General features: G+C 36.1%; 2 protein-coding genes across 2 annotated transcripts; one reads left to right on the top strand and one right to left on the bottom strand.

Moving 5' to 3' along the window:
* Window positions 1-1652: 1652 nt before the first annotated feature.
* LOC110749299 (uncharacterized) lies at window positions 1653-2641 on the bottom strand. The gene has a single exon (XM_021949379.2). It carries the CDS (start codon window positions 2431-2433, stop codon window positions 1810-1812), a length of 624 nt encoding a protein of 207 aa, XP_021805071.2. The 5' UTR covers window positions 2434-2641; the 3' UTR covers window positions 1653-1809.
* Window positions 2642-8420: 5779 nt separating this feature from the next.
* On the top strand, window positions 8421-11755 carry FMO1 (flavin-dependent monooxygenase 1). The gene is made up of 5 exons (XM_021949329.2): window positions 8421-9024; window positions 9443-9683; window positions 10501-10682; window positions 10806-11158; window positions 11248-11755. Exons 1-5 carry the CDS (start codon window positions 8578-8580, stop codon window positions 11588-11590), a joined length of 1566 nt encoding a protein of 521 aa, XP_021805021.1. The 5' UTR covers window positions 8421-8577; the 3' UTR covers window positions 11591-11755.
* Window positions 11756-16922: the final 5167 nt, after the last annotated feature.

The raw sequence follows: 16922 nt of genomic DNA, 5'->3' as shown, positions 1-16922 counted from the left end.
CAATAACAAGAATTCTATATTGACGGTCTTATAAATGACCCTTAGGTGCGGTCTTATTTCTTAACCATTGAATCAGGCTAATCAATTTGATCCAACGACTGTGAAAGCTGAGACCCTATGGACCCTTGGATGATATACAATATCATATCCATGAGCTAGTCACATATAGTAAGACTATAATGAGGGATTATAATGATGAGTCTTTGATAAATGAATTCCTCAATATTAGACGACTAGATTGAATCTCTCAAAACACCCTCTTAACATTGCCCCTCATTAATAACATAAGGTGTCGAGTATTATATAGGAAATTGGGCATAGTATTTTGTATTTATTTTTCCTATATTTACAAGTTAGGATTTCACACCAGCTTGCTGAGAACAGGTTTGAGGTATTCATGAAGAATTATTGGTGATGGTAATGGAATCAAATGACAGTATAGTACAAGTGTAGCAGTGTAACATATGGCCATAGCTGGAATTCAAGCTCTTACCTGGAATCCATAGGAGCCCAACAAAGCTTAGGTTGCTATCAATTGTACACGTACAACCTCTTACCTGGAATCCATAAAGCATATAATTCAGTACACACATAAAAGGATAGCAAATTTGGCGCATACGGTACATGTGCAGTTCTATTATGCAGGATATACTATTGAAAATACTAAGAAATTTATCACCTCCCATGTCCATGTTACACAACTACTAAACCACAATAAGTTTAAGATGTGCTTCAAGATTATGAACTAATTATAAACATGATATTGAGGATGAATTTTTGCATCTTCCGAGTACACTGTGTGCCATCCGATATACATAGGACATGCATTTCCTATCTCAAACATGCCATCCGATATACACTGTGTGCCTTCTACCTTGAGAGTTAGTAGCTTGTTTTTCTATGCACCCATTCCCTGAGTAATGGTTTGGTGGCCATTGGTCATCATTGATGCGGTCCTCACCAATCAAAGATTGTTCATAATGATGTGTTATAACTTATTATTATTTTTCTTAAGTTGTATCATATATATATACAACAAGTGCATGATTTGTCATTAAAATTTCTATGAATCCATCATTCTGTTCCCACACGTACTCATCTTTCCCAACAGGTCCTACTTACTACAAGGACCATTTGTTAAACATAATTGTCAATATGTAGGTGACTTGAAACCATTTGATTGATTGTTACTAGGTTCTAAGATTCTTTATATAATTATATTATATATATTAATAATTTCTCACAACAATCAACATTATTAGTAAGAGCAGAAGAGATTTGCTGATGGGATTTAGTCTAATAAAAAAGGACATAAGCTATCGCTTGTACTAAAAAAATAAGAAAAAATTTATGGTGCGAATAATTAAATCTAATAGAATAAAGTTAATGATGCTGCTTCAGCCTTACTTACCATTTTATAATTGCATATCTAGTCAGATAAATGGTTATTAATTAATATAGTACAACCAAACACAACCGCCCCCACCGCATCAGTCCTATAATTTATCTGCTGCTGTCTTCTCTCTCGCATTATTTTGGCTGTACCCAGTTTGTCAATTGTATATTTATATGTATTTTATGAACAGACACGAGGTACAATAATAAATCACATCAACTGGCAATATAATCGGGTTTAATGGAAAGAGCAAGAATTAGAGAACCAAAAAGAACCAATTAGCATTGCATTGATTCAGTGGATTAATCATGTTTAACCCAGACAAAATGTATTTACATTTTTTTTACAACCCTAATCCCAAGAACAGGAGCTTATTGCAATAAAACAATTCCCTCTGCTATACGACAATCTAACTACCACACGACACGGTGTGTTGATTTTGATGAGCTGTGCCTTTCGCCAACTCTACAACCATCCCATAATCTAACGACGTTACCGTTAAGCTCCGTCAAGTCCTGGTGCCTGTACCAACCCATCTCCCCTAATCTCAGCCCCAGAACACCCTCCAACCATTCCCCACAACCTTCAGCCACCGCCTCATCGCCGGCGTACTCTCCCGCTTCCTCCTCCGCCGTTAGGTCAACGTCGCCTTCTGCGTTATCCGCATAATACAGAGTGTACTTCAACCCTTTTGTCACTACTACTCTATCATCTTCAAACTTACAAGGCGCAGCCACCGGAGACAAAACAGAGCACGGTGGCTCCTCGGCCGTTTCCGAAGGCGTTATCTCCGGAACCAGTGACAACCCATTTGAGCTCCGGTCGTCATTGGAAGGTGGTGAGTTGAATTTCAGACAAGAAGAAGAGATAGCAGTGCTGGCAGCTCTGGTACTGGGTCTGCGCCTGAGGCTCAAGAAGCTGACGGCGGCCGTCACAACGGCGACCCAAGTCCACAAATTGTTCACAACAGTGAACAATCCGAAGCTGGCATAGTTGAAAGCAAGAGCTTCGAGAGGAGAATCCAACACAGAGTTCATGTTGAAATGGAACAGAACAGGGGTTTTCTGGTGTTTTTGTGTTGAGGTTTGCGTCCGAGTGTGGTGAAGAATACGAGGTGTGGGTCGGGTGAGGATGAATTTATGGTGGGAGGAGAGAGAATCCGAGGGAGAATTTGGGCCGTTGGATTTGTGATGGTTGGTGTGCCAAGTCCAGTAGAGGGTCCGTATAGAGAGATGCCAAGAATCGAGAGGTAAGATGCGAATTGCTCAAGGTAGATACCAATTAATATACCGCATTTTTCCACTTGCATGATTTAGTCCCGTGACACGTGTCAGGCAGGAACCAAGTGTCGTCTTCTTTTTCGTGAACCCCACAATCCCTCCCCTTCTCCGCCTCCTCCCTTCTCATGCTGACCACGAAAATAATATGGGGGTCTAGAAACTGATGGAGAAATGTAAAGTAAAATTATGCATGCGGTTCGTAGTTTTCGGCCGTCATTTCAATTTGACACTTGCAAATTTGATTTGTGTCTTTTCTTTGCAAGTTTCTTTGAAGGATAAGTCTCCAAAAAGCCAAAGTACCATCGTCAACAACAACAAAAAATATTGCATTTTGCTTTTGGTGGCTCGTGAAGACCTAGTTATTCTAAGGTGTTAAAAACAAAACTTATTATATTAATAATGTGATATGTCTAGCATTTTCCTATATTTTTCGCCTCGTGAGGAGCTTTCGCATTACTGTGTAGAATATTAACGTAAGATTAAAAAGAAAAAAATGGATAAAAATTGCAAGAAACGTGAAACGTAAGAGAGGGTTGACGCTAGACAAGCTATAGCCTACACGTGGGTACACGTAAGTAATGCGTGTGTCTGTGAATTTCTTACCTATAAATTTCACTACCTTTAGATAATAGAAGGCACAAAAGAAGAAGGCTTGGTTGGGAAATAAAAAATAATAATAATAAATGGGCCAAGGCTTTTGAAGGAGTTAGGTAAAAGTGTGGAATTGTGGAAACTTGCAAGTCATAGATGATAGCTGGTAGTTTAACTATATGAAATGCTGATTATGAATGTAGGGATGAAGTTACCTTACACGTGATTCAAGTATTCATAACTCAGATGCTTTTTATTTTTATTTTAACTAAAACAAAAAGTTTAGTGGAACTTATTAAAGTTTAAATTAAGTCTGTTTGATAACCATTTCAGTTTTCAGTATTTATTTTTAGGAAATTAAAAACAAAAAACTTGTTTGGTAACCAATTTTAGTTTTCAAGGCTTGGAGGTTCCGAGGCTTGGACTAGGTCCGTGGCCGAACACAAGATATGAGTAGCTAGGTCCAAGTTGAGGGGTCCCAAATACCAAGCTTTGGTAACTGAAGTGCGTTTCATTTGTGGTGATGTAAAATTAGTGAATGAAAAAGGAGTGCAAAAAAAAAAAAAAACACTTTCAAGTTGTTTTAAAAAATAAAGGTGATTTTAAAAACTATATTTCAATTTTTTGATAACTGGAATTGAAATCTGTTACCAAACATGTTTTCAGTTTTAACTTTCAAAAAAAGTGAAAATGAAAAATGAAAAAAAATAAATAAATTTATCAAACAATCCCTAAGTTAGTGAACAAACTAGTTTAGAATTTGGGTCCAATCATATAAGCCTGCTATGTTTTCGGGATAGATGGGGTGACAAACTTTCAGCCTGAAAACGACGTATGGTTTTAAGTGAGAGCCCAAGACAAATAGAAAAAGCAGGGCCGTGGATGGGCGAATATATATATACAGAAATTCTCTTATGCGGACATCCGGACGTTATTATCGTGCGGACGCCGTGTATTTAGTACTACCCCTCCCTGTTTTCCTGCCTGTTTACAATAGGATCCGCACGATAATAACGTGCGGACATCCGGATAAGAGAATAACTGTATATATATATATATATATATATTGAGTTCTTTTTCTGATAGCACCTGAAAAATTCAATTTCACACACAATTAAAATTTTCATAAACTTGTGATAAGTATTTAATTTAACAAAAATGCTAGTCATAACACATTTATATACCACACTATGTACCTCTCTAATAGAGGTGACCCGCATTATATTGGTGCGCTTCACTTATGTTAGAGAGAGATGTAAAGCAAACTAATCATCATTTTACATGGATTGTTCAAGTATTAAATTTATTACATTTTAAAGAAAACTAAATAAGGAATTAGACTTGGACAAACTTCACAATAGTTCAAATTTCCATAACCCCAAAAGATTCTTTCATGAAACTAGCCTCTCCGCACGCGCTTCCGCTCTTGCGAGAGGCTTTTTAAAAAAAAAAAAAAATTTATTTTAAAATTAAGAAAGATAATGGGTAGTTGTGTTCCATAAAAATAGGATCTATTATTTGATTTTTCTTTTAATCTTACGTTAATATTCTATTGTCTAAAAAGAAAAAAGAAAAGAAAAGAATGCGAAAGTCATCATAATGTAACTCCATATCCAATGGGTCTTTAAAATTGAAAAAAAGTTGATGCCTCTGTTTGACTTCCATTTCCAAAAAGTCAGCTATTGATTTCAAACGAAGTTATCTTCTACTACAAGTCTGCAATACTGCTAACCCTAACTTTGCAAGCTGAAGAATTTTCATGCGTGCTTCCTCTCTGAAACCAACAAGACTTGTCAATTTCTCGAATGGGATGCATTCACACAGTCATGAAAAAAGTCAAGGCGCTAATCAGTGCAGTAGTGTTGGTGAGCGATGATGATACTAGAGTGCATGCAGCAGACTTGCTCCCACAGTTATGTGAATCTGATCACTTGATGTCCTTCTCAGTTGAAAGGTGCAAAAGCCAATATTTATTTTGCCCAATTGTACATGGAAAACAACAATAAAAATATCTGAATATATACATTTATCATGTGCATAGAGCACATCATATATATAATTAAAGTAGAGATAAAACATACGTGTTTAATCCATCTTCTATCGCTAACAGGGTCTATTTCAGTGGAAAATGACATTGATTTACAAATTAATGGTCTTTGGTTCGAATTCCCATGACATCTTGGTCGTGTGTGCATGTGAGAAACCCCCTCTCCTTATAGTTTAGACTATCGCTTGTATTAAAAATAAAAATAAAAATCATCTTCTATCACTTTTTATATTAGCAACATTTCTATGGACAAATTTGGGTGGGAACTTCCCTATCATGTCATGTGGAAGGTTCAAGGACGGATCCAGAAATTTTCAAAGAGGTGGGCTACTATTTTGTTAAGTGAAAAAATAAAATAAGCTAGACTTACATTGGAATTTTTTTGGACTTCAAGGATGCAATTAAGAATGACTATGGCTTTTGTGCAACTAGCTAGCTGTAAAAATGAAGAAACTACATACAAACTTGACAGCTAGATGGGTGGGCTAGAATTTCAATATCCTAAACTATTGTGCTGTAGAAAGAAAAGGTTGCACTGCGCTATAGTCTAGGGTAGTTAACATGTAGCTTTGTTGTTCTTGGGCAGGACGAGGGTGAGTGACATGTACAATCTAGTTAAAACATAATATGTGTTAAAAAATTGAGTACATATTGGAATCATACAATGTAAGTTGAAATTGGAAATGTGGTTTATAATGTTATCCAAATGACAGCTGTACAATTTGTTAAAGCAAAACTAAACAGAAATTAACAACTCAGTGATGAAAGACTAGGATTAGATGTGGAGATATCTCTATATACTTTGCGCGGAAGATATATGGAGAGAGACAGATGTAGAATGTGAGCTTACCAAGTATAGAAAAAGAAGAAGAGAAAGCAATAGGCCAGAAAAGCATATGGTAATATAATCTGGTCCACACTCTGCATGGGCAGCTGGGAGATGGAGAGGAGGGGATGTGGCCAAAGTTTGTGTTAGCCAAAAGCCACCGCAGTCCATGTGGAAATTATGGATAATTAGTGCCTTTGAAATTGAAAGATGGATGGATGGATCTAAATATAAATGCATTTGAAAAGTCGGGTCAGCTGAGAATTTGAGTACTGGCTTCCTAAAATTAATAGTGTGGAAAGCCATCGTACTTCTGACTGACTTCCAGCTCCATCCATCTGCCAAATGCACGACTATTTGACTCTTATTACTAAGTTACAATTTACTTCATGTTATTTTCATCAATTTCAATTTCAATTTTCATTACTGAATTGTATGTGCTCATGTCGTCAATCTACTTTCTTTTCCTAGGCAACCCCATATTTTGTCTCCTCTTCCCTTTTGCTAGCTTGTGATTGTGATTCATACATTTTGTATATCAATATGAAAACATATATTTTATATATTGTCAAACAGTTCATCTTGACCATTGATGAATGAATGGGTCAGCTCAGATTATTTTAAGAGTTTTGATATAATCATACATGTGAATCATAAACGTACTTTTTTTTTTGAGAACAGGAGTCCTGTATTGCATTAACTAATTAAAAACAAAAAGAGTTTAATTAAAATATACTAGATAGTTGGTAGGAGGCTTTTAGCGAGAGTAATTAAGAGTATTCGAGATTCTAAGTTCAATTCTCCCCTCCTCATATCGCTTGTGTTAAGAGATTAAAAAAACTACTAGATAGTTGGTAGACTTTTGAATTTGCACAGGGTTTTCTTTGGATGAATACTTTTCTACGTACTGAATTATAGAACTTTAAGCACCAACACAGGTGGGTAGGTACTTGTTGTCGGGTCATTGCTGTTTGAAATTTCTAATGTAATTTCATTAATTTGTTTGAATCGAAATTGTCAACCAATACTCCACGTGTGTATCTGACTAATTGTTTTCATACAATCCTCCTATACACTTCTTATTAATATATATATATTTGGATATCGCTGCATATTAATTTCCAGTGTGCTTCTGGCTTCACTTTGCGTGATAAAGAAGGGTAAACTAATTAATTAAATGTAATATATGTCGAAATTGTTTGTTTTCTCTAACACTGAATATTGAAAAATTCAACCCAAAACACAAATATTTAAAATGCATGAAATGAAACCATGGAAGAATCAACAAAACACTGACTGAATACCATTGAAGAAGCATATATATATATATATATATATATAAAGCTTGAATTGAATCAAACTAAACTGCATGCATATAGTCTTAGTTGGGGGTAAAAAGACTTTGATTTTCAAGAGGAGACGTGTGTGTGTGTAGTCTTGATCTTCACATTCCTTTCTCCTCCTAAAAAGTAGATTCAATCTGCAAGTGCCTCATTTCCTTTAAGTTTCTTCTTCGGTTCTTCGATGTTTCCTTCTACATTTGCATGAACTTTCTACATTAAAGTAAGACCGAAACCACCTTTTACATTTTCTCCTTAATCCAACAAGTTGTTAATCTTCTATTCAAAATACCTAAAGTAGAATGCTTATCTATTTTATGTGTATGTGTATGTGTATACATGCATGCACGCATATATGATATATATATGAAATGCATATCCACATACATACACACAATACTATATGTGGTACAGATCGATGTATGCATGTATAATTAATACTTTAAGTGAGGGACAACTACATCTAAAGGTGCATTAAATTGTTTGGTAGGTCTGAGGTGCATGGGCATCCTGATTTCATGACCTGCCAAGAAGACAATATATAGATATATGTATATATGTATGTATGTGCATCATCAATTACTTAATTAAGAGATTGAAGGTGCCATCAGCAAAACAAAATGTATATTCCTGGAGCATATAGATATATGTATATATATGAATGTATATATAGAAATACTAATGCTTATACTTTTCTTAGAGAATTAGGTATGGCAACAGTTCATACACTCACCATTGTATTTTTGTTATTAATTTCAATTTGCATGAAATAATTATGATAATAATATTATAAAGGTAAATAAACCACGAAGGTTCCCCTCCTTGACTGGCTAATTTCACATACGATTACTAGAGAAATATTGGTCACAATAATCTTTTGCCCTAGCAAACCCTTTGATCTCAAAATCAATTTCACATTCATGCTTACATCATACATGAGACCAGACCTACTCATGCAACCCCTATAAATTAGCTTTGCCCGCAGCTTGTTTTGGACACCAAGCAAATCGAGTATATATCAAAATATACACCACCTTTTCAAAACCATCTCATCTTTCAAACCAAAAAAGCTTTGAAACACACCAAAACCAGCAACAATGGCTCCAATTGTCTCAAAACTTGGCATCATTGGTGCCGGTGTGAGTGGCTTAGCAGCAGCCAAGCAGCTAGCCCATCACAACCCAATTGTTCTTGAAGCCTCTGATTCCATTGGAGGCGTCTGGAGGCATTGTTCTTACAGTTCCACAAAGCTTCAGTCTCATAGGCGTGACTATGAGTTCTCTGACTTCCCTTGGCCTGACAGGGACAACGCAGACTTTCCTTCCCATCTTGAGATATTGGACTACTTGAACTCTTATGCTCAGCACTTTGATGTGCTTAAGTTCGTGAGGTTCAATTCCAAGGTGGTCGAGGTTAGGTTTGTTGGTGACCAGGAAACCGTTGATTTTGCTGCCAAACCTGTGGAGTATGGGGGCCTCTCTCCGGACGGCGGTCAGCCTGTTTGGGAGGTTTCTGTGCAGTCCAATGATTCAGAGGCCATTCAGGTTGCTAGCTATTTCATACCCGAATTTTGGTATATTATAAGTCACTTGCATGTGTAGGGTTTTCAACATGTCATGTGGATTTGTAGTTTCTCCACTAGTGGTTGTAACATGAAACTCACAACCAATGTTACACAACCTAACTAATGTTGCTTTGTTTAGATCTAGATCGAGACCAGAGCTAACCTGAACATGATCAACGATCCATATTCACAATTTGACAATATAAATATTTGATGTTGCCATATTACCTAACAAGAAAACATTTCCGATGTTACATATGCATATTGCTGACATGTCCTATACTCTCAACAAATAGTTTCTTTTTCTTTTTCAAAATCCCACTTATGAAATTGCATACAGCAGTAATCATAATTTTATGTTTTTTTCGTGTTCTGATTTTGGTGTGTTAATAATACAGTGGTACGCCTTCGAGTTCATTGTGGTTTGCATTGGGAAGTATGGTGATATACCAAAACTTCCAGAGTTTCCACAGAACAAAGGCCCTGAAGTATTTCAAGGCCAGACTTTGCATGCTCTTGATTACTGCAAATTGGACAAGGACGCTGCTTCTGATTTGCTAAAGGATAAGAAGGTGGTCGTGGTTGGCTACAAAAAATCAGCTATTGATTTAGCCCTCGAGTGTGCAGAGGCAAATCAAGGTAAATATATAGGGTTTATATAATTTCCATCACCTTTCATGTACTTGTTTGATTTTCGAGTGCAGTGATGATGATCACTGGAAAAATTTGGTAAAAAAAGATTCCCAATGAAAATAAAACAAAAATAAATGTCCACAACCACAATTTGGTCGCATTTTCCACGTTAAGGGTTGGAATTTGCATGGTTATAGTTAGTTCCACACACAAGTCACAGTCTCACACAGATATAACACAGCTCAGCTAGCCAAGAATTCATGAATTAAAGATTGCAAAATAATAATAATAAAAAAGGCATTGCGTTGCGTGGTCAAAGTGTCAAAGGGAACTCAATTAAACGTGGTTTTGACTAGACTTTGACTAGACACGTGTTTTCAACGATTCGGAATCATATGAATAGAATAGAATTCCACAACATCAGATTTGACTTGAAACAAATATATATGCTATTCAATTGCTATATGTCATCATAAATTTCATAAATATGTATATGATACAAATTTCAACTTTTCTTTAAGCTTTTACACTACTATTTCCTTACCTTGACCCATCTGCATAACGCACACACTAAAGTAGCAGGCCACCTTGTTGTCTTCTTTTGTTGCTGAAAGTCTCTTCTATGAAAAATGTGTTAATCTAAGTCTAAAAGTTATGCGACGGGTTTGTAACTCAAATGGTTAAAAGTATTTAAACCTACATCCTAAGTCCTAGATTCGATTTCCCCTCCCCCAATATTGCTTTGTAAAAAAAAAAAAAAAAAAGAGTATTGTTGACCTGAGTTATTTTGGTGGTTTGATTTTTCGTGGATTTTTTCTTTCAGGACCAGAAGGGAAGCCATGCACCATGGTTGTAAGGACTTTACATTGGACTTTTCCCCACTATTGGGTTTGGGGTTTGCCCTTTTTCTTGTTCTATTCAACACGATCTTCACAGTTTCTCCATCAAAGACCCAACCAAAGCTTCCTCAGGGCCCTCCTTTGCTCCCTAGTTATGTCTCCAATGGTAAATCAACAACATTAATTAATTAATTGATACGAGAAAATAAAAAAATGTTTTAGTACTATCTTTCTCTGTAGCTAATAACAGAGCACTGAAATTTGGTTGTTGTGTTATGTTTGTTCACAGAGGCATGCAGTGTCCAAGTTTATTGAATCATACATACTGTGGAAGCTGCCTTTGGAGAAGTATGGACTGAAACCAGACCATCCATTTGAGGAAGACTATGCATCCTGCCAGATGGCCATCATGCCTGAGAATTTCTTCTCTGAGGCTGATAAAGGCAAGATTCTGTTCAAAAGAGCAGAATCAAAATGGTGGTTTTGTAAAGATGGAATAGAATTTGATGACAACACTAAGATCAAAGCTGATGTTGTGGTTTTTGCAACTGGTTATGATGGTAAGAAAAAAGTTAAGTCCATCTTACCAGAGCCTTTTCGCAGCTTGTTAGAATACCCTTCTGGTATCATACCCTTATACAGGTACTTGTTTTCTAAGATTTCCATAAATTACCAAGTGTTAGAAATGTTAAAATTGGAGAGTAAAAACTGTTTGAATGTTTCTTTTGCAGGGGCACAATCCATCCTTTGATCCCAAACATGGCTTTCGTGGGTTATCTCGAGAGTGTTTCGAACCTTCACTCTTCAGAACTGCGCAGCATATGGCTGGCTAGGCTGCTGGATAACAAATTTAAGCTCCCAAGTGTGGAGCAAATGCTTGAGCAAACAAGGAAAGAAGTGGAAGTCTCGAAGAAGACAACCAGGTTCTACAAGAGGCATTGCATTTCTACTTTTAGCATCAACCACAGTGATGAAATTTGTGAGGAGATGGGGTGGACATCTTGGAGGAAGAATACTTGGTTGGCAGAAGCATTTAGCCCCTATGGCAGTCAAGACTATCTGAAGAAACAATGAACCTATAATTTGCAACAACATCCTAAATGTATAATTAACAGCTCCTTTACACCAGAACTCAAAATAAAGAACACCTACTTGCAGGAAAAATGATCAATGTATCATGTATTAGCAAATCATAATCTACTTTATCTGAATAAAGAATTTTTCCATCGTTTACTTTTGAAATTCCCAAAAGTATGATGTGAATATGATGATATTGCAGAAGGGCAAAAAAAAGGCAAGGGATAAGAGAACATTAACCATCTCAAAGGTTTACAATAACATTAACCATCTCAACTGGGTTTGAAATATACAAAAATAACCAATTGCTAACCATATCTAGTGGAGATAATGGACACAGGGATGAAAAAAAAGGAGAGCTTTAAAGGCTTTGAAGGAGTTTGAGAGTTTCATCAATTTGCTTCTCAGGTTGGAACTGGTTGGTGTAGATGAGTTGAATCTGTCTTCCAGGCAAGATCTGATGGCACTCCCCATTTCCTCACCTTATTATTCCTCGTCGCTTAGTAATGTGGACGGAAGTTTGTATTTCTTTGCAAAAGCCTACATAAATTAGAAACTTCATAATCAACTTCAAGCACGATTTGCAATAGTTATGTATTAGAAGCCATTCTCAACTCACCCAAGGCTTAATCTGATGATGTCCTCCAACAAACCAAGCAAATTTACCAATGTACTTCAAGCTTTTCCATACTAGAAAATGTTTGTTGGAGAACAGTCAGTATAGGAGCTCTTTTATAAAATAAAAAAAACAATAGTATAGCCGAGTAGCTATAATCCTTTTATACGTGGCGAAGGCGGGCTCTAGCGCTAGGCGGGGCACTTTTTTTTTTTCCATTAAACAGTATAGCCGCTTGGGAAAACGACGGTTTTTTATTATAAAAAAAAATAGTATAGCCGTGCGGCTATACGATTTTTGACACGTGCCCAAATGGGGTCCGGGCTCTAGGCGGGTTCTCTTTTTAAAAAATAGTATAGCCGTGCGACAATATTATTTTTGGCTCCAGGTGGGTTCTCTGTTTAAAATAAAAAGAGTATCGCCGCGCGGCTAAACTATAGTTGTCATTATAAAAATTGTATAGCCGCCCGGCTATACTATTTTTGACACATGGCAAAATGGACCCTATGCTCCAGCCGGGTCCCTTTTTGTTTTATAAATAGTATAGCCGATCGGCTATACTACGGTTTTATTATAAAAATAGTATAGCCGCGCGGCCATACTATTTTTGGTACTTGGCTATACCCTTTTATACAAATAGTATAGCCGCTTGGCTATATCCGGATTTTTTATATAATAAAAATGGTATAGCCGTTCGGCTATATTCTGATTTTTTTATATAATAAAAATCGTATAGCCGCGCGGCGATACCTGGGATTTTTACTATGGTCTTTTTTTATAGGGTTATTCGCAGCAACGGTCCCTCAACTGTACCCCAAGTAACACTTTGGTCACTCAACTCAAATATTAGTTGCAGAGGTCACTCAATTAGGTGTTTTGTTGCACCATTAGTCCTACCGTCAACTCTGTTACTTTTTCTGTTTAAAATGATGACGTGGCAAGCATCTCTTAGATTATTGATGAGAAAATGTGACTTTTCAGTTAAGATTATTTGTAGCAATGATCCCTCAATTATACTCGGAGTTACATTTTGGTCACTCAATTAGGTGTTATGTTGCACCATTAGTCCCTACCGTTAGAGAGACTTGATGGTAGGATTAATGATGCAACAAAACACCTAATTGAGTGACCTCTGCAATTAATATTTGAGTTGAGTGACCAAAGTGTAACTTGGGATATAATTGAGGGACCATTGCTACGAATAATCCTTTTTTATATATAGCATATTCTTCAGCTTGTTCGTTGATTGAGCTTAGATAGCTTGTTTGCAGAAGCACCGAGCATTATAAACTGTAACAATTGAATGAAAGCAACATTTATTAGTCTTTGAGAAGAATAAATAACTTGCTAGATGGGATTTTATTAGTTTCCCGCAGTCAACAAATTTTATTTTAGGGTTAATCGTTTTATTTGTCCCTGAATTTAGACCCGATTTGCATTTGAGTACTTCAATTTCCAAAATGGTTCCCGTGGTTCTTTAACTTTAGTTTCGTTATGACAAATGGTTCTGCCGTCAATTTTGTTGACTTTTCTGTTAAATGCATGGGCAAAATGGTATTTTTGTATCAAAATTGATTAAAATATGAATAAAAAATTTAAAACATTTAAAAATTAAAATTAAACTCTCTCTCCCCCACCTTTATCCCGATTTCTACTTCCCCAAAACTTGATTTTTTTTTGTTGGTTTTTTATTTGTTTTTCTTTTATTGTTATTTTAAAGATATGATTTTTTATTTATTTTTTTGATTTTAATATAAAAATACTGTTTTGCCCTTGTATTTAACAGAAAAAGTTAACAAAATTGACGGCATGACCATTTGTCGGCATGACCATTTGTCCTAAGAAAGTGAAGTTAAGGGACCACATGAACCATTTTTGAAATTGAGATACTCCATGAACCATTTTTAAGGGCTATAAGTTGTAAATAATATATTAAAAGAGTATAGCCGCGCGGCTATACGATTGAAATAGTAAATTTAATAACTATAGCCGGCGGCTACACTTTATAAATAATATAATTAATTAAAAATGAATACAGCCGCCGGCTATACTATTTATTTGAATAAAATAAAAAAAAGAACCCGCCTAGGCCGCCTACGCGGCCAATTTTTAGAAAACATGAATGGTTAAGATTTCTTTTTTCCTAGCGGGTCTAGCATCTCTGCAAATACTCAAAAATGGAGATCATCCCTCCTGTTGGTGATATGAGATATGAATCATTCTTGGACAAATCAAAGCAGGACATAGCCTCTTCTTTAGGGTTGGTGCTGGGAAGGTCATTGTTCATCAGCTCTAAGCCACTCCTTGGTTTCCATAAATTAGGGTGAACCTTGGGAGTTGCTTGCATTCAATCAATATCATCATAATCAAATGACCAACTATCGCTCCGATTTCAATTTCGAAAGGAAAGAGAGGAGAAATCTAACAAGCAGTAAGATTTACTTTTTTTTTTTTCCTCCTGTTTTTTAGCTGGCATGTATGTTTGGTGACTTAATGCATTATAGAATGCAGTGTTAGTTATTCGTATAGAATGCAGGCTCAGAGAGTTTATAAGAAATTATGATTCTTTGCTGTGTTAATAAAATTTTAAGCATCTTTATTCATAATTTTGTCTTTTTGGCAATATAGGTTTTTCTTAATTGAAAATAGGTCCCTCTGTAGTTGAGGTGTTGTTAGTCAGTTTATGTTTGGTGCCATGCTCAGTTTTGTTTTGGCGAGGATGGTAGAGTGCCCATGTGAAAAGTTCGACACAACAGGTTCCTTAATGCAACAACACATATAAGCGAATCAGCCTTCCTTTGTAAATTCAATGGCGGGATCCTCCACCCTTTGAATCTTGTATCCCAAGAAAGCTTGGCACGCAGCGCATTTCACATATGTCGCCAGTATGCTAAAGGAAGGATCACGGTACTCCCTCTCTACCTCAGCCAAGTTTACACATTTTAGGAATATTCCATGTCTCTCCTGCAAAAGAAAGAAGAAGGAAGAAAAAAAAAGGTAACATGTTATAAAAACAAATTTCAATGATTTTGCCGTTTTACTCTTCGAACTATGACCCTAATCGAGGTTAACCCTCACGAACCAAAAACTTGAACTAATTAAAACAGCTGATTTAGCCATGGCTATTTTAAGTTGGGGGGTTAAATTCGATTAGGTGATAGTTCAAAATGTAAAACGGCTGAAAAACTCATCGTAATTTCAAAGAAAAACAACAAAAAGGATTGAGGAAACTGCATGAAACCAAAACCAAGACTCTGAAGTTACAGAGAAGCACTGAACAACAAGAAGTAAGAGCTTAGGAGCTGGTGATTGAACAATGAAAGAAGATGAAGAAAAGAAGAAGAAGCAACGGCTGAAAAGATTGTTCATTGTGGGAACAGATGGGGAAGTTCTTTGGCCATGAATAGCCATTTAAATTTACAATAGCAGAGAAAATTCAGAAATACAATTTCCTTACTCCACCAGATCAGAATGCTTGCAGAACAAGATCGTTATCACTAAAATTATGAATTTAAATTACCTTCATGGTCACCCTAATGCAATCATTCGCTACGGCAATAACAGTACTGCAGTTCTTGCACTGTAGAATCTCCTTTGCCACGAGTAATCAGCGAGAAAATTAATCAGAGAGAAAATTAAGTGAAGATGTGCTTGGGGGAGGGAGGGATGTGCTTGATAAGGGACTCCATGAAGTAGGAAACTTAGAAATAAAAAATTAGGATGGAAATTGGGAAACTTGGAGGTTCGAAAAATTATAATTGGAAAGTGGGAATCTTAAGCATCGGCTGCTCATCTTCATGCTTTACAATTGGGAAACCTGAAAGAAAAAAAAAAAAAATTAGCATGCAAAGTGGGAAACTCGGAGGCTCTTTTCCCTCTCGTAATCTGAATATCAGATCAGACCCATTGGAATTGGATGTGATCATGTGAGGATTGCAAGAGAATTATTGGGCTTTTCATGTACCGTACGGTCCTCCCCTTGTTTAAAGCTTTTTGTTGGGCTAATCTTTTTTATATTTTGGGCTTGGTGTGTTCCTTTTTCTCCCAGTTTAAAGCTTTTCGGATTTTAGTTTCAGGCCGTGACTTATTCAAACCCAGAAAAGTACATAAATAAAATTTAATTAATAAATAAATAAAAATTGACAACCAGCTACCAAATTTTTCCGTAACTTTCTTAATCAATTATTTTGTAACCTTTAAACAGTATAATCAGTACTAACCAGTTTGGATTGATCTTAACAAATTGATCATATAAGAGAGATCTAGAGCGGTCGTCCACAATTTTTATTTCTTTTTAAAAAAGGAGCGCATTTACTTCTCAAACACTCTACAATGTAATAATTTAAAAGTGACTTCACATAAATGAAAAACAAGGTGATTTAGAATAAAACAATCCAGAAATTAAAGACAATTACCAGACTCCATGTGGCATGTAGGCATCTATCTTCTGCATGTCAAGGAAAAACTAGCCCTCCTTTAGTAATATAATGCTACGATCCCGCAGTTTTTCAATCTTGTATCCCAGACACAGTTTGCAAACAACACATTTGGCCTCCAGTGCCACTAAAATAGCATCATCAGGATATGAAGGTTGACACTTCACTTCCAAAGTAAGCTTGCATGGAGATTGAAAAACTTAAAAACTTAAGAAAGCGTAAAACAGTGAATTGATCAAATAGTTTTCTGAAGCTTACACTTTTTGAAATAAGCCGT

Source organism: Prunus avium, chromosome 7, assembly GCF_965620075.1.
Source record: "Prunus avium chromosome 7, drPruAviu1.hap1.1, whole genome shotgun sequence".
Lineage (NCBI taxonomy): Eukaryota > Viridiplantae > Streptophyta > Magnoliopsida > Rosales > Rosaceae > Prunus > Prunus avium.
The sequence above is the reverse complement of the archived record's forward strand: the minus strand, read 5'-3'. Positions and strand labels throughout refer to the sequence as shown.